We start from the raw sequence: 18,740 nt of genomic DNA, 5'->3' as shown, positions 1-18,740 counted from the left end.
TCTCTCTCTCTCTCTCTCTCTCTCTCCTGCACTATCCTCACCATGTGTTTCCTATGTCTGCTCTTCTCACTTTTAAACTGCTGTTGTTTTGACTTTTTTTTCCCAAAGTTCCAAAACAATGCAACAGCATATAAAACAGTCATTGCTGCTCCTGGAATTCGAGGAAATCATCTCCAACATCTAAAATACCTCAAAAAAAGGAGCAGCTCTTAGAGCCAGAAATTTTTCCCATCCTCCATCTTGGATTTGTTCATCTTCTTCAGTTTGTTCTCATAACTAAAGTTTCTCATTTTTTGAACCATTCTTATAAATTATTTTTGTACTCTCTCCAGTGCATTTACATCTTTCCTGTGCTGTGGCACCAACAACTATAAACAGTACTCCTGCTGAGGTTGAACAAATGTCTTGTATAATTTCAACATCACCTTCTTGTTCGTGTACTTATGCCCCTATTAATAAGACAAGGACAGACTATGCATAACTAATTGCTCTCTGCACCTATTCTCCCATCTTCAGTAATCTATGCACTATACACTCTGGTCTCTCTGCTTCTGTGTCCCATTTAGAATTGTACTCCTTAGTTTATATTGTCTTTCAATGTTTCAAATCTATTAAGTACTGTTTTAAAAGAATGATTATGCTCCTGTGGCTAAATGTGGAACTCCGGGACACTGCTGACATCCCTAGATCTTTCATATACAAGAAGTGTGTCCAGTTGCTCCTCTTGTTAGACTGCATGATGGCTCTGGAGCTGCGGATGGACTCACTTTGGAGCATACACAATGCTGACGGGGTCGTGGATAGCACATTTAGTGAATAGGTCACGCCGCAGATTAAGATTGCTGAGGGAGAAAGGGAGTGGGTGGCCAAAGGGCAGAGAAAGAGCAGGAAGGCAGTACAAGTGTCCCCTGCAATCATCTCCCTCCAAAACAGGTATACCATTTTCGATACTGTTGAGGGAGATAGCTCACCAGGAGAATGCAGCAGTAGCCAAGTTCAAGGCACTGTGGCTGGCTCTGCAGTTCAGAAGGGAGGGAAAAAGAGTGGAAGGGTAATAGTCATAGGGGATTCAACTGTAAGGGGAGTATATAGGCAGTTGTGTGGTGGAAAACGAATCTCCCAAATGGTATGTTGCCTCCCAGGTGCACGGGTCAGGGATGTCTCTGGTCGACAGCAGAAAATTCCCAAGGGGGAGGGTGAACAGCCAGTTGTTGTGGTGCATGTAGGTACCAATGATATAAATTTTTTTTAAAAACGGGATTAGTTCTTACAAGAAGAATTTAGGGAGTTACAAACCAAGTTTAAAAAATAGGACCTCAGAGGTAGTAATCTCAGATTGCTACCAGTGCCATGTGCTAATTAGAGTAGGAATGATAGAATAAGAAGGATGAATGCGTGGCTTGAGAAATTGTGCAGGAGGGAAAGGTTCAGATTTTTATAACATTGGGACCGGCTCTAGGGGAGGTGGGACTATTACAAATTGGATGGTCTACACCTGGGCCAGACTGGAACCAATGTCCTTGGGGGCACTTTTACTAACGCTGTTGGGGAGGGTTTAAACTAACGTGGCAGGGGTATGGAAACCAAATGAGGAGGTTAGTGGACAGGAAGGAGGTAGAAACTAAAACCTGTAAGGAACTAGATAATGAAGTCAGTGTGACTAAGGGGGATAGTAGGCAGGGAGCAGAGGATGAATGCAGAGGGACTGGTGGTCTGAGATACATTTGTTTTAATGCAAGTTTAGTAGGTAAGGCAGATGAACTTAGGGCTTGGATTAGTACCAAGGAGTATGATGTTATTGCTATTACTGAGACTTGGTTGTGGGAATGTCACGATTGACAACTAAATATCCCAGATATCGATGCTTCAGACAGGACAGGGAGGGTGGTAAAAGGGCTGGAGGAGATGCATTACTGGTCAAAGAAGATATCTCAGCTGTGTTGAAGGAGGGCAATATGGAGGACTTGAGCAGTGAGGCCATATGGGCAGAGCTCAGAAATAGGAAGGGTGCGGTAACAATATTGGGACTTTACTACAGGTCTCCCAACAACGAAGGTGACATAGAGGTACAAATTATGTAGAGAGATCATAGAAAGATGTAGGAGCAACAGGAACATTGACTGGGATTCACTTAGTGTTAGACATCTGGATGGAATAGAATTTGTAAAGAAGATCCAAGAGGGTTTTCTAGAGCAGTATGTAAATAGTCCAACTCTGGAAGAAGTCATAGTGGATCTGGTGTTGGGAAATGAGCCCAGCCAGTTGGTTAAAGTTTCAGTCGGGGATTACTTTGGGAATAGTGATCAGAATTCCATGAGTTTTAGAATTCTCATGGACAAAGACGAGAGTGGTCCTAAAGGAAGAGTGCTAACTATACCAAAATTCAGCAGAAGCTGGGAGCAGCTGTTTGAAGGGAAATCCACATTCGATATGTGGGAGGCTTTCAAAGAGAGGTTGATTAGAGTTCAGGAGAGATATGTTCTGTGAAAATGAGGGATAGAAATGACCAGATTAGGGAACCATCGATGACAGGTGAAATTGAGACTAGCTAAGAAGAAAAATGATGCATACATAAGGTCTCGGCGACTGAAGACAGAAATAGCTTTGGAAGAATATTGGGTACATAGGACCAATCTGAAATGAGGAATTAAGAGAGCTAAAAGGGTCATGAGATATCCTTATCGAGCAGGATTAAGGAAAACCCCAAAGCCTTTTATTGATATGTAAGGAGCAAGAGGGTAATGAGGGAAAGGGTTGCCCACAAGGACAAAGGAGGAAAGATATGCATAGAATCCGAGAATGGGTGTGATTCTTAATGAGTACTTTGCATCTGTATTCACGAAGGAGAGGGACATGGCAGATGTTGATGTTGGGGATAAATCTTTGATTACTCTAGATTAAGTTGGCATAAGGAGGGAGGAAGTGTTGGGTATTCTAAAAGGCATTAAGGTGGACAAATTCCCAGGTTACTGAGGGAAGCGAGAGAGGAAATAGTTGGGGTTTGAACAGATATCTTTGCAGCATCCTTGATAACTGGGGAGGTCCCAGCGGACTGGAGAATTGCTAATGTTGTCCCTTTGTTTAAGAAGGGTAGCAGGGTTAATCCAGGTATTTACAGACGTATGAGCCTGATGTCAGTGGTAGGGAAGCTACTGGAGAAGATGCTGAGGGACAGGATATATACCCATTTGAAAGAAAATGGGCTTATCAGTAATAGGCAGCATGGTTTTATGCAGGGAAGGTCATGTCTTAGAAACCTAATTGAATTCTTTGAAAAGGTGACAAAGTTGATTGATGAGAGAAGGGATGTTGATGTCATATACATGGGCCTTTAGTAAGGCGTTTGAGGTTCCCCAGGGTAGGCTGGTGAAGGTGAAGTCTCATTGAGCCCAGGGTGTTCTAGCTAGATGGATAGAGAACTCGTTGGGCAACAGGAGACGGTAGTAGTGGAAGGAAGCTTATCAAAATAAAGACCTGTGACCAGTGGTGTTCCACAGAGATCCATGCTGGGACCAGTGTTCTTTGTGATATACATAAATGATCTGGAGGAAGGTATAGGTGGTCTGATTAGCAAGTTTGCAGATGGCACTAAGATCGGTGGAGTATCAGATAGTGAAGGGCACTGTCAGAGAATACAGAAGAGTATATTGGAGAGTTGGGCAGAGAAATGGCAGATGGAGTTCAATCCAGCCAAATATGAGGTGATGCATTTTGGAAGATCCAGTTCAAAAGCGGGCTATATGGTAAGTGGAAAAGTCCTGGGGAAAATTGATGTACAGAGAGATCTGAGTGTCTAAGTTCATTGTTCCCTGAAGGTGACATCGCAGGTCATTAGAGCAGTCAAGAAGGCATACGGCATGCTTTCCTTCATTGGACGGAATATTGAGTACAAGAGTTGGCAGGTCATGCTATAGTTGTGTAAGACTTTGGTTCAGCCACATTTGGAATACTGCATACAGTTCTGGTCACCACATTACCAAAAGGATTAGATTAGATTACTTACAGTGTGGAAACAGGCCCTTCGGCCCAACAATGATGTGGATGCTTTGGAGAGATTGCAGAAGAGGTTCACCGGGATGTTGCCTTGTATGGAGGGTGTGAGCTATGAAGAGAGATTGAGTAGATTAGGATTATTTTCATTGGAAAGGAAGAGGTTGAGGGGGGACCTGATTGAGGCCGACAAAATCATGAGATGTGTAGACAGGATAAATAGCAAGAAGCTTTTTCCCAACGTGGAGAGCTTCATTACTAAGAGTCACAAGTTCAGAGTGAGAGGGGAAACGTTTCGGGGAGACATGCATGGAAAGATCTTTACACAGAGGATGGTGGGTGCCTGGAACACATTGTTAGCAGAGCTGGTAGGAATGATCGTGTCATTTTAAGATGTGCCAAGACAGATACATGAATGGGCAGGGAGCAAAGGAATGCAGATTCTTAGAAAATAGACAGCAGGTTTAGATAGAGGATCTGGATTGGCGCAGGCTTGGAGGGCTGAAGGGCCTGTTCCTGTCCTGTAATTCTCTTTGTTCTTTGAACACACGCTGCTCTACAAGTGCCACAGAATTCTAAATGCTTGCAATCCTTTGGATATATAAATTTCTGTCTAGCCTCCCATTCACTTATTTTCGTGATTGTTAAAATTTGGGACCTCAATATGTCTCTGAAATGCTTCTTCACTAACTACATCCTAAGGTAACTGTGATTGCAAATATTAAGGTAGCTAATATCATCACATTGTTTTTACTGAACCTTGACTAAGAATTGTGAATAAAGCTGAATAGGGCATTCAGCTCCTCCCATTTAATAAGTCATGAATCTTGGAATGCTCTTCCTGAAAAGCTTCTGGAATGAGAGTCCTTGAATATTTTTACAGAAGAAGTGGTCAGATTCTTATGAAACAAAAGGGTGAAAGGTTTTCAGGGTAGGCAGGAATACAGATTTGAGTTTTTTTTGTTCAAGGGAATTTTGGTGGACCAGCATTTATTGCCCATTTCTTATTCGCCGGAGAGAAGATGGTGGTAAGCTTCTTACTACCATCTCCTCTTTGTAATCAATTCCCCTCACAATAAATGATAACGTTGTATTCGCTTTCCTAATGACTGGCTGCACCTTCTCTAGTTTTATCTCTTGCCTTAAATTTCTACTCTTTATCCCTACTTGCCATGGTTTGTTTACTATTTTCTGCGTTAATACTTTTCACTTTGACATTAGCCATGCTGTTTGATTTAGATCTCCTGCAGTGTGGAAATAGGCCATTTGGCCCATCGAGTCCACACTGACCCTCCCAAACCAAACCCCCGAAACTCGCTCTGTAACTCTGCATTTCCCATGGCTAATCCACCTAGCCTGCACATCCCTGGACACTGTGGACAGTTTTTGCATGGCCAATCCGCTTAACCTGCATATCTTTGGACTATGGAAGGAAACCGGAACACCCAAGAAAACCCATGCAGAATGTGCTAACTCCACACAGGCAATCACCTGACGATGAAATTGAACCCAGCTCCCTGGCACTATGAGGCAGCAGTCCTCACCACTGAGCCACCATGCTGCCCTGTTTTATTTTAGAAATTTACAATATCCCCGTCCTCCTGATCCAAGCAACCACATGCACTCCCTGCTGCGCATTGTGCCTCAGTGTGATCGGCAGTCCTTCGTTTGGATAGTGATGTCTAATCAGGGTCTTGAGCAGCTGCCCTGGGTCTTCATGTTACTGACCAGATCTTTAGACTCAGGGCAACTTGTCTCATGAGGTAGTGGGATCTGGATATTTGCTTACTTTTCTTTCCTTGTCTACTATCGCTCTGCCTCATCAATAAGACATGAGGTGTGAAAGGCTAATGCAACTTGATGAGAAGTTATCTCCATTCTGAACAATTTTTACCATAGCTTCACAAGCTTGATTCCTTGCTTCCACTATGCATGTTAAAATCCTCTCTGCGCTTTCAAGGTCAGCATGGTTAAGGTGAAGCCTATTCCATCATTACTTTGCAAATTTCCCAGTATTGGTGCCAGTACCCCATGAAACAGAGCCTATTTCTCTCACATCTGTCTTTGAGCCACACATTCATCTATCTATAAATTCCTCTTTGTGATTGATATGCAAGAATGTTACCAATTAAGCCACAATTGACACACTAATGTAGTAAAACTATTGACAAAATAAGAGTCTACATTGGTAGTGCGTGTATAGATATGGAACTCACTAAGGGTCAGAAAGCAGTAAAAGGATTTTTGAGACTGGAGTCAATTGTGCAATGTTGACCAAAAGTCAATAATAGGTCGATGCACTTTTAAAAAAAATTAATGATAACCCATTTGGGCATACAGGGCGTTTCTTAGTTTACTGATGACAGAAAGCTTAAATGTTGTAAACATTGCGAAGGATAATAAGAGACGTCAGGAGGACTTGACAGACACAAATGAAAATTATTGCAGAATGAGGTGAAGTTGTGTATTTTGACAGGAAAATGTGGAGAGGCATTTTGAACTAAATGTTACTATTTTAAAGACTATACGGAGAGGCTGAATAGGTTGGGCTTCTTTCCCTGGAGAGCCTGAGGCTAAGTGGTGACCTCAGTGAGGTTTATAAAGTCATGAGGGGCATGGACAGGGTGAATAGCCAAAGTCTTTTTACCGAGGGTAGGGGAATCCAAAATTAGAGGGCATAGAATTAAAATGAGAGGGGAAAGATTTAAAATGGACCTTAGGGACAACATTTTCAAGCTGAGGGTGGTGCATGTATGGAACAAGCTGCAAGAGGAGGTGATGGAGGTAAGTACAATTTCAGCATTTAACAAGTATCTGGATAGGTACATGAATAGGAAGGGTTTAGAAAGAAATGGGCCAAATACTGGCAAATGGGATTAGATTAGTTTCGGATATCTGGTCAGCACATAACAAGTTGGATCAAAGGGTCTGTTTCTGTGCTGTCTGACACGATCTATTAAGGAACTTTTAAGAGTCTTTGAAGCTGTCAGGAGACATCTGTTTAAAAATGGAATACTCAGGATGCTTGGTTTTGTAAATAGAGGCATAGTATACAATTACAAAATCATGCTAAATGTGTAGAAAATGTTGAGTTTTCCTCATCCGACAGAAATTTACCTGTACTTCCAAACACGTCATCTGCTGTATCCGTTGCACCCGGTGTGGTCTCCTCTACACCGCGTAGACAGGATCCAGCTTGCGGATCGTTTCATAGAACATCTTTGGGACACCCGCACGAACCAACCTCACTGCCCCAAGGTCGAACACTTGAACTCCCTCTCCCACTCCACTAAGGACATGCAGATCTTGGGCCGCCTCCCTCGCCAAATCCTAACCACCTGAGGTCTGGAGGAAGAATGCCTTATCTTCCACCTTGGCACCCTGCAACCACATGGGCTCAATGTGAATTTTACCAGTTTCCTATTCCTAACTACCTACCCCATGCTTCACCCCTCTCCCATTGGTCTCTCAGGCCCCCTGGCCCACAAGCCTCATTCCTGATGAAGGGCCTATGCCCAGAAACATTGATTCGCCTGCTCCTTGGATACTATCTGACCTGCTGTGCTTTTCTGGCACCACATTCTCAACTCTGATTTCCAGCATCTGCAGTCCTCACTTTCTCCAAAATGTTGATTCAGTCCCAACTGGAGTTTTGTGGCCAGTGCTGGGTACACGCTTTAGCGGAATGCCCAGGACTTTGATATGTTACAAAGGACATTTATGAGAATGGTGCTAGGAATAAAGGACTTCTGTGGACAGACTAGAGACACTGACATTGTTTTCCTTTAAAACAGCGATGATTAAGGGAAGATTTTATAGCAGTGTTCAAAATATTGAAGATTTAGATAAGATGAAATTGTTTCCATTGTCAGAAGACTCCAAAGGGCATAGGTTTAGGGTGAGAGGGGCAAGATATAAAAGAGACCTAAGGGGCAACGTTTTCACGCAGAGGGTGGTACGTGTATGGAATGAGCTGCCAGAGGATATGGTGGAAGCTGGTACAATTGCAACATTTAAGAGGTATTTGGATATGTATATGAATATGAAGGGTTTGGAGGGATATGGGCCGGGTGCTGGCAGGTGGGACTAGATTGGGTTTGGGATATCTGGTCGGCATGGACGGGTTGGACCGAAGGGTCTGTTTTCATGCTGTACATCTCTATAACTCTATGACTCTAAGACTTAGTAACCAGATGATAAAGTATAAGGTAATCGTTAAGAGTAAAACGGAGTAACATGAAGAAAAAATGTTTTGCCCAGCTCATTGGTATAATCCAGGAAGCATTACTGAGAGGATAATGGAAACAATAACTTTCAAAGCAGAGCTGCTTAAATGATTAAAAAGGAAAAACAATGCTGGATTTTGTACAGAGAAGACACAGGAATAACTGAATAAACTTTCAAAAGCTGGCACACACCCATTGGTCAAACTTCATCACCTACACTATTCAGTGATTTAATGAGTTTTGCATTGTTAATGGACTAAAAAGATGATCAAGTCTAACAACAGCTGGAAGAAGAGTCACTGAACTGATGCTTGAGTTGGACAGATTATTGTATGAGATGGAAATGTGTTGCTGGAAAAGCGCAGCAGGTCAGGCAGCATCTAGGGAACAGGAGAATCGACGTTTCGGGCATTAGCCCTTCCTGAAGAAGAGCTAATGCCCGAAACGTCGATTCTCCTGTTCCCTAGATGCTGCCTGACCTGCTGCGCTTTTCCAGCAACACATTTCCATCTCTGATCTCCAGCATCTGCAGACCTCACTTTCTCCTCAAAGATTATTGTATGAGAAAAAGGTGAAGCAAATTGGGTCTGTACCGTTGGATTTTAAAAGAATAAGAAATTACCTTATTAAAATATGAGATCCTGGGGTGATTTAAGATGGATATTCCCCCTAGTTATGTGGGGCTGGGTTATTGGTATGGTGGGAAATGCAGTTTAAAAATACTATAGTCTAACTCCTGAGTATCTATTCAGCACACTTGCCTCTATCACCTCCAACTACACGTCCTAATTAAACTCCAAGTTCTGACCTGACACCCCACGATCCAATACCGTACCCCCCCTTTAGACTTGTTCACTGTGCCCTCATCCCTTTAACTAACTCCATACCCAACATTCCTTCACCCCTGTGACCTGGCACCCCTTCCCCAACTCCAGACCTGACCTTCCCCTTTGCTTGCACTGGATCTGAACCCCCACCCCACTTTAACCCTCCATGATCTGACTCCACCTCTCCCTTCCCCTGCACTAGACCCAAGACCCACTACCCTAGAGATGATGAAGGAATCATCAGAATGGACGTATGTATCGCGTTCCTGAAGGAGCCCTGGGTAGAATATCCTATGAGAATTGTAGAGCTGACTCTTTTTTTGTGAGATTTCCACTCCTCAAAGTTTGGCCCAATGTGTCTCCCATTTAAGACCGTGGTGAAGAGTAATTTCTTTACTGAAGGTCATTGATCGGTGAAGAGTAATTTCTTTACTGAAGGTCATTGATCGTTTGAAGGTTGCAAACAGCTCCTGTCGCCGAGGAGAGAGAAGGAGTCAGTAGACAGGGAATGGAGTTTGGAGTGGAAGCTGACAACAATGACTGACTGTCTTCTTGCCAGTTCAAAAATCATAAAGCTAATGTCGATAGAGAAAGAAAAATCTTCTGTTTCATGTTGTGCTCCTCGATTCCTCAAGACAATGTTTTAAAATTTAAATCAAAACAGAAACTCAGCAGCTCTGGCAGCATCTTTTGAGTGAAAGCAACCTTAACGTTTCAGAACAGTTTCTGTTTTTGTTTCAGTTCTTTGTTTACAGTTCTTTGTTTTTTTTCTCTCTTGTATTTATTTAAATTTCTTTGTGTGTGAAAGTGCAATTACTGGAAAGACACTCCTCTTTCCACATGTAGCAGTTAAATAAAGGTCCAGGTAATTATTCCTTGTGACCGTAGTTGAAGGAAACTGTTCACCAAGTCATTGAAACAAATTCCTTGCTCTTTTCTTAAATACTGGCAAAAGATTTTTTTTCCATTTATTCAAAAGAGCAATTTTGGGGTTGTTCAAAAGTCAGTACCTTTGTCAATATAGTACTGCCTCTGTGCTACAGTGAAGTGCTAATCTAACCTGTGTGGGGGTCAAGAGCTGAAGTGGGAAATGAATGCCTGACTTTCTGACTCCGGTGAGAATGCAAACTAAAGCTGACTCTTTAAATTGGAATGGTTGTTATAGGTGGTCTGTATGTCCATTATTACCTCTGTTCTGTGGTGGAATGGATATTAATTTCCAATCTTTAAAAATCCAGAAACGTCCAAAGGAAGTACTCAAACAGAACACCAACAGGGAAAGTGACAAGCCGTAATCTCAGTTATCAAGGCTACTTTTAATGTCCTTTTGTAATCACTTGCAGTTTTATTTGACAATTTATTTTTGCTTTGTTTTTCTGTAAATTCTAAAAATTCTTGTTCAAAAGAAAAATTCCATTTTGTTTTCAAAAGGTGTATTCCAAAACCAAAGGTTTGTCTGACTAGCATTGCCTTGCTTGAATGTGAACAGTACGAGTGTATCTCAAGATCAATGAGTTGTGAACTACTTCCAATTGAACCTGTTTGTGATACAGAAAATGTGGAACATGCCAATCAATGTGCCTTGTACCAAAGATCGAAAACATTGTCCTACGTGGGCCCGTGTCAGGTATGAATACACAGATTTCACTACCTCCAGGCAGCTTTATTGCTGCCTGTACTTGTAGTTACTAATGAAGTGAGTCTGACTGACTAATGTAAGAAAATTTGGCCCTTGGCACTTTGGTGGCTACTTCAACCAGCTGAATGTAACACACCTACTTCACATGTGTTAGGCGTATCAGTTGGAGACGGACAGAAATTTTAGCAGGTGAGGTCATTCAATCTTAGCTGTTTTCCTAATTATTTCTGGAATGACGATAGCACTAAAAAAACACATTTCCCTTGGCCCTGATGAATTCCCCATTGTAGAAGCCCGGAAGTGTAATTGAGTCCAAAATATACTTGCACCTTTCTGGCTCCTGAGCACCTTTAGAGTGTTAAGAGTCCTGATAATTAAGCTTCAATACACTGTATTACCTCTGTAGCACTTTCCTATTTCTGTCAAACTTTAAAACTTTGTTATACTTCATTAACTTGACTGAGTTATTTTCATTTTAAATGTTTTTACATTGTGCTTCACCTGAAATTGTCATTTATTATACTTCTGTCTTAGTTACAGCTATCAAATACTGGGTTGCCCAAGATTGTCTGAAATTTGCACTGTCCTTTTTAAAAAAAAACACAAATGTATATGCCTCTAAGTACAGCTAATGCATTCCTTATACTGCATTAGAGGTTAAGGTGTGGGAGCTAGAGTAGGTCATTTGGACTTGAGCCTATTCTGCCATTCAAATTAATGGCTGATCTTCTATCTCAAATCCACTTTCCTTCACTATTCCTGTATCCTTTAGTTCCCAAAAATATTAAATTTTGATTGAATGAATTCAATAACGTATCATCCACAGCATTCTGGAATGCAGAATTCTAAAGATTGGCAACCTTTTGAGTAAAGATATTTCTCCTTACCTTAGTTTTAAGTAGTCAACTTGATTTTAAGACTGACCCCATGTTTTTCTCCCTTAAGAACTTATCTTGTTGCAGTTAAATCAGCTCTCATTCTTTAAAAAACTCCTTGCTTAAGCTTTTCATCCCAGGAACCGATCTAATGAACCTTGGCTGCACTCTCTTTGGTGCGAATGCATCTGTTCTTGGGTAAAGAAACCAAAAAATCATACAATAGTTCAGATGTGGTCCCTATCAGTACCCTATGTAATTATAGTAAAGTTCCTTTACAACATACCATTGATATTTGTAATTGACCATATATATTATATGTAGGCAGATGTGGGTACTGCAGATGCTGGAGATTAGAGTCAAAGATAAGAGTGGTGCTGGAAAAGCACAGCAGGTAAGGCGGCATCCGAGGAACAGGAAAATCGCTGCTTTGTCTGAATTCGCTGCTTTGTCGGATGCTGCCTGACCTGCTATGCTTTTCCAGCAACATTCTAATCTTGACTCCTATATATATTTGATTGTAAGCATTTTCTAATCTCTTAGCATCCAAACAATATTCAACATTTTTATTCTTCCACTGGTGGAGGGTTGTTTATTAGATTGGAGGACTGCAACTGGCGGCATTCCACAGGGATCGGTACAGGATCACTTTTGTTTGTAATTTATATAAACTATTTGGATTAGCATATGGGAAACATGGCTAGTAAGCTTACAGATGACACCAAAATTGGTGGCATAGTGGACAGTGAAGAAGGTTATCTAAGATTACAAAGATTTTGATAAATTGGGTCATAGGCTCAGGAGTGGCAGGTGGATTTTAATTTGGATAATTGCAAGGTATTGCATTTTGGAAAAATAAATAAAGGCAGGACACATACAATTAATGATAGGGTCCTGGGTGGTGTTGCAGAACAGAGACCTAGGGGTTCAATACATAATTCTTTGAAATTTGCATCACAGGTTGGTTCAGAAGGCGTTTGGCATAGTTGCTTTCATTGCATAGATCTTTAAGTATAGGAGTTGGGACGTCATGTTGAAGTTGTATAGGACATTGGTGAGGCCTCATCTGGAACTGTGTGCAGGTCTGATAGTCCTGTTATAGGAATTTATTATTAAATTGGAGAAGGTTCAGAAAAGATTTACCAGGATGTTGCTGGGACTGGAGGGTTTGAGCTATAAAAATAGGCTGGGACTTCTTATACTGGAGTATAGGAGCTTGAGGAGAGACCTTATAGAGGTTTGTCAGCTCAGCGAGCAAACCTACATCCAGAACCTCAACTTGAGCTACAAATCTTCTCAAAACTCGCTAACATGGGGACTAATTTGATCTGGTAAGATCTTACAGACAGCAGTGTGATAATTTGTTTGTGTGATGTTGATTTTGGGATAAATATTGCCCAAGAAACGAGTGATAACTCTCCTGATCTTCAGAATCTTTTAAATCCATCCTAGAAGCTAGAGAGATTCTCGGTTTAAATTCTGAATTGAATGACAGCTTCTCAGACACTGCAACATTCTCTCAGAGGCAAAAATAGAGATTGCTGAGAGCTCAGCAGGTGTGGCAACTGAGGAGGTTCTCAGGAAGGGTCAGTTGACCCAGAATGTTAATTCTGATTTCTCTCCACAGATACTGCCAGACCTGCTGAGCTTTTCCAGCGGTTTCTGTTTTTGTCTCTGATTTACAGTATCCACGGTTCTTTCAGTTTTTTTTAAACATTCTCTCAGTACAGTACTTGGTGTATCACTCTGAATTCTTAGTGCTCAAGTGGAAAGAGACGCAGGTCACAACCTTCTGACTGAACCAACAACCTCCTGACTCAGGGAAGTCCTGTGGTATTAATCTTAATGGAATAATCCCAGAATGGAGAGGATATGGAGAGGAATTGAGAGGAGAATGGACTTTCTCGTCAAAACGAAGAAGGCAGCTTACGTAAGGTGGAGGAAGCAAGAGTCTAGCACAGCTTTAGAGGATTACAGGCTTGCTAGAAAAGAGCTCAGAAATGGACTGAGGAGAGCCAGGAGGGGGCACGAAAAAGGCTTGGCAGGAAGGATTAGGGAGAACCCAAAGGCATTTTACTCATATATGAGGAATAAGAGAATGATCAGGGAGAAGGTAGGGCCGATCAGGGAGAGCGGAGGGAACTTGTGCATGGAGCCTGAGCAGATCGGGGAAGCCCTAAATGAGTTTCTTGCTTCGGTTTTCACTAAGGAAGGGGACCTTGTTGTGAATGAGAACTTTGAGGTGCTGGGAAATACGCTTGAACAGATCAAGATTAATGAACTTGACGTGCTGGAAATTTTGGCAAACATTAAGATTGATTAGTCCCCAGGGCCAGACCAGATTTATCTTAGGTTGCTTCGGGAAGCGAGAAAGGAGATTGCTAAGCCGCTGACGAAGATCTTTGCCTCCTCACTCTCCACAGGAATCGTACCAGAGGATTGGAGGGAGGCGAATGTTGTTCTTCTTTTCACGAAGGGGAGCAGGGAAATCCCTGGCAATTACAAACCAGTCAGCCTTATGTCTGTGGTCAGCAAGGCTTTGGAAAGAATTCTGAGGGATAGGATTTATAACTATTTGGAAAAGCATAGGGTGATTATAGACAATAAGTGCAGGAGTGGGCCATTTGGCCCTTCGAGCCAGAACAACCATTCATTATGATCATGGCTGATCATCCACAATCAATATCCTGTTCCAGCCTTATCCCCATAACCCTTGATTCCACTATCTTTAAGAGCTCTACCCATCTCTTTCTTGAAAGTATCCAGAGACTTGGCCTCCACTGCCTTCTGGGGCAGAGCATTCCATGTATCCACCACTCTCTGGGTGAAGATGTTTTTCCTCAGCTCTGTTCTAAATGGCGTACCCCTAATCTTTAAACTATCTTTAAATTTTAAAGGCAATCAGCATGGCTTTGTGAGGGGCAGGTCATGTCTCAGAAATCTTATTGAATTCTTTGAGGAGTTGACAAGACAGGCCGACGAAGGTTGAGCAGTGGATGTGCTGTATATGGACTTCAGCAAGGCATTTGATAAGGTTCCCTGTGGTAGGCTCATTCATAAAGTCAGGAGGTATGGGATACAAGGAGATTTGGCTGTCTGGATTCAGAATTGGAGACAGAAGGCGGAGAGCAGTTGTAACTGGAAAGTATTCTGCCTGAGGTGAGTGTTGAATGGGGTCCCGCAGGGCTCTGTTCTTGGGCTCTTTGTCGTTTGTCTTGGGCTCTTTGTCGTTGTCTTGTTCTCTGCTCTTTATCGTTTTTATAAATGACTTGGTTGAGGGGTGGGTTAGTAAATTTGCCGATGACACAAAGGTTGGAGGTGTTGTCGATAGTATTGAGGGCTACTACAGGCTACAGCGCGACATAGACAGGATGTAGAGCTGGGCTAAGGGATGGCAGATGGAGTTCAACCTGGATGAATGCAAAGTGATACATTTTGGAAGGTTGAACTTGAATGCTGAATATAAGATTAAAGACAGGATTCTTGGCAGTGTGGAGGAACAGCGGGATCTTGGTGTTATAGATCCCTCAAAGTTGCCACCCAAGTGGATAGGGTTGTTAAGAAAACATGTGATGTTTTGACTTTCAAGTTTAAGAGCCGCAAGGTTTTGCTACAGCTCTACAAGTCCCTGTTGAGACCACACTTGGAATATTGTGTCCAGTTCTGGTTGCCCTACTATAGGAAAGATATGGAGGCTTTGGAGAGGGTGCAAAGGAGCCTTACCAGGATGCTGCCTGGACTGGAGGGCTTGTCTTACAAGACAGGTTGACTAAGCTTGGACTTTTCTCTCTGGAGTGAAAGAGGAAGAGAGGTGACTTAATTGAGGTATACAAGATAATAAGCGGTATGGATAGAGTCGATGGCCAGAGACTTTTCCCCCGGGCAGAATTGACTGCCACAAGGGGTCATAGTTTTAAGGTGTTAGGAGGAAGGTATAGAGGAGATATCAGAGGTAGGTTCTTTATGCAGAGAGTTGTGAATGCATGGAATGCGTTGCCAGTGGTGGTGACAGAAGCAGAGTTATTGGGGACATTTAAGCGACTGCTGGACATGCACATGGATAGCAGTGAGTTGAGGGGTGCTTAGGTTAGGTTATTTTATTTTAGATTAGGAATAATCCTCGGTACAACATCGTGGGCTGAAGGGCCTTTTTTGTGCTGTACTTTTCTATGTTCAATGTTGTATATTGCTCAGATACAAGTCTTATCAGTCGAGTGTTATCCAGTCTGAATTTACATTTTGTGGCAACTATGCTTTCACCTGACTCACCTCATTACATTTGGACGTGAAGGAGTTGATAACTAGTACATCTACAGGGCACACAGCCTGACCCACTGTCCAGATTCCAGTAGTTTAGAGCACAGCGATTGCAGCTCTGGCCAATCACATTAGGCAGACAGGAGCACTGGCCTGTGCTTCGATCACATGCACACTCGTCCTTTGATGGGCACTGATCAGGCCTGGTACCCAGATGATTGCAGGTACATTCTGTGCCAAGTAGCAAAAAGCATTACTTAGTAAAAGCAATGGAGTAAAAAGCTATCAATTAATTATCTCATTTTTACTCAACTTAAAACGTTCATTTTACAATTTGTCGCATGTTACAAATATATTGGTCCCGAACCTGAATAGAATGAGACACCTCAGAACATTTTCAGGAAGTTAGGAACAGAAAGGAAATTGCTGGAGAAACTCAGCTGGTCTGGAGGCATCTGGCAGCAATAAGATTTAAGGATTGAAGAAGAAACAGAAATGGTGGAGCAGGAAATAGGCTGATTTAGACTCAAGTCAGGTGCAGGCAGAAAATCAAAGAGAGGGAAAGAAAAATCTACTTAAGAAACAGGAGAAAAGTAGAGTGACACTGCAGGAACATGAGTTATATTGTCAAGTTCGAGCCCTAACTTTCTGCGATGATGGGTAAAGTTTGTCCAGTTGCCATTATCTTCCCTGATCAGATGGCTGCTTTCTCAATAGAATAGTGGTTTAAGCTGAGGGTCACCACACCCCAGACGAGGAGAAAGGTTGAGAGTTTTTCACAGTAACCTGAGTTGTCAATATATAAACACTGCAATTTCTTGGAATTCACAGGAAAGTTTTCATAGATTTCATAGAATCCCTATAGTGTGGAAACAGGCCCTTCGGCCCATCATGTCCACACCGACTCTCCAAAGAGTATCCCATCCAGACCCATTCCGCTATTACTCTACATTTACCCCTGACTAATGTACCAACACCCCTGAAACACTATGGGCCATGATGACAAGCTCCCATTTTCATGAGGGTAACAGCGGAATGGCACAAATTGTCAAGGAATTTGTGGTAATTCTTGAGTTATAAATCTAACTTTGTTGCCATAAATTGCTGGATGATGACCTGGTTTGGTCATAGAAGACAGAAGGTAGTGGTGGAAGGGTGTTTTTCAGAGTGGAGACCAGTAACTAGTGGTGTTCTGTAGCAATTAATTTTAGTTCGTCTGTTATTTGTAGTTCAGTCAGTTCTACTATAATGCAGTAGTTCTGTCCTCATGCAATCCCATGTTATAAGAAAATCGTGTAAAGCAGCAAACTAATTGGACTGGAATCACATTATAACCAATACACAGAGTGCACAGAAGGCTAACCAGCATGTTGCCTGGTCCCAAGGGTGTTGGTTATGAAGAAAGGTTAAAAAGACTAGGATTGTTTTCACTAGAAAGACAGTGGCTACGAAGAGATCCGATAGAGGTCTACATAATTATAAGAGGCATAGATAGTGGGGATATTCAGAGGGTTTTTCCCAAGGTTGAACTTTCAATTACAAAGGGGCATAGGTTCAAGGTGAGAGGGGGAAAGTTTAAGGGAGATATGTGAGGGATGTTTTTCACACAGAGAGTGATAGGAGCCTGGAACACACTGACAGGAGAGGGGATGGAAGCAGGCATATAGGTGCATCTGGATGATTATGTGCAGAGTGAGGGAATAGAGGGATACGGACTGAATAAGGGCAAAAGGTGTGTTTTTTGGTTTAGAGCACGATGATCAGCACAGGCTTGGAGGGCCGAAGGGCCTATTCCTGTACTGTACTTCTCTTTTGTTCCTTATGTTCTTTTATGACAGATTATTAAGTATAATATTAATAGATAATACCATTGAAGTTCGTGAACTGGGGAATAAATTTACATAGGAGAAAGTGAAGGCTGGAGATCAGAGCTTAAAAATGTGTTGCTGGAAAAGCGCAGCAGGTCAGGCAGCATCAAAGGAGCAGGAGAATCGATGTTTCGGGCATAAGCCCTTCTTCAGGACAAGAAGGGCTTATGCCCGAAACGTCAATTCTCCTGCTCCTTTGATGCTGCCTGACCTGCTCCGCTTTTCCAGCAACACATTTTTTAGCAATAAATTTAGATAGAACAAAAAAAACCCTTTGGTGTACCATGCTTTTGGTAGCTTTCTTTTTGTCACCTGTAGGGCATGGGCATCGCTGGCTGGCCAGCATTTACTACCTGTCACTAAATACCTGTGAGAGGGTGAGCTGCCTACCTGACCCGCTGCAGTCTATCTTAGAGAGGGAATTCCAATATTTTGACCCAGTGACACTGAAGGAATGATGATATATTTCCAAGTCAGGATGGTGAGTGACATGGATAGAGCAGGGACAGGAATGGCAGTTGCAGGTTCCGGGATTCAGATGTTTCAGTAGGAACAGAGAGGATGGTAAAAGAGGGGGCGGTGTGGCATTGTTGATCAGGGACAATATTACAGTTGTAGAAAGGATGTTTGGGGACTCGTTAACTGAGGTAGTATGGGCTGAGGTTAGAAACAGGAATGGAGAAGTCACCATGCTGGGAGTTTTCTATAGGCCCCCCGAATAGTCCCAGAAATGTAGAGAAAGGATATCAAACATGATTCTCAATAAGAGTGAGAGAGGCAGGGTAGTTGTCATGGGGGACTTCAACTATCCAAATATTGACTGGGAACATTACAGTACGAGTACTATAGATGGGTCAGTTTTTGTCCATTGTGTGCAGGAGGGCTTCCTGACACAGTATGTAGACAGAGCCGAAAATGTGTTGCCGGAAAAGCGCAGCAGGTCAGGCAGCATCCAAGGAGCAGGAGAATCAACGTTTCGGGCATGAGCCTTTCTTCAGGAATGAGGAAAGTGTGTCCAGCAGGCTAAGATAAAAGGTAGGGAGGACTTATGCCCGAAA

At 42.4% G+C, this 18,740-nt stretch overlaps 1 protein-coding gene across 2 annotated transcripts in view; it reads left to right on the top strand.

Moving 5' to 3' along the window:
• The window catches only part of reck (reversion-inducing-cysteine-rich protein with kazal motifs), a 185,724-nt gene that overhangs the window by 149,840 nt on the left and 17,144 nt on the right, over positions 1–18,740 (top strand). For both annotated transcript variants that reach the window (XM_043688961.1, XM_043688962.1), the window contains one exon: positions 10,475–10,670. In XM_043688961.1, the coding sequence (XP_043544896.1) occupies positions 10,475–10,670 (196 nt within the window). The remainder of the gene's footprint in view (positions 1–10,474; positions 10,671–18,740) is intronic.

The sequence above is a fragment of the Chiloscyllium plagiosum genome, chromosome 4 (assembly GCF_004010195.1).
Source record: "Chiloscyllium plagiosum isolate BGI_BamShark_2017 chromosome 4, ASM401019v2, whole genome shotgun sequence".
NCBI classification, from domain to species: domain Eukaryota; kingdom Metazoa; phylum Chordata; class Chondrichthyes; order Orectolobiformes; family Hemiscylliidae; genus Chiloscyllium; species Chiloscyllium plagiosum.
Note: the sequence above shows the minus strand (reverse complement) of the source record. Positions and strands in the feature narration are given on the sequence as shown.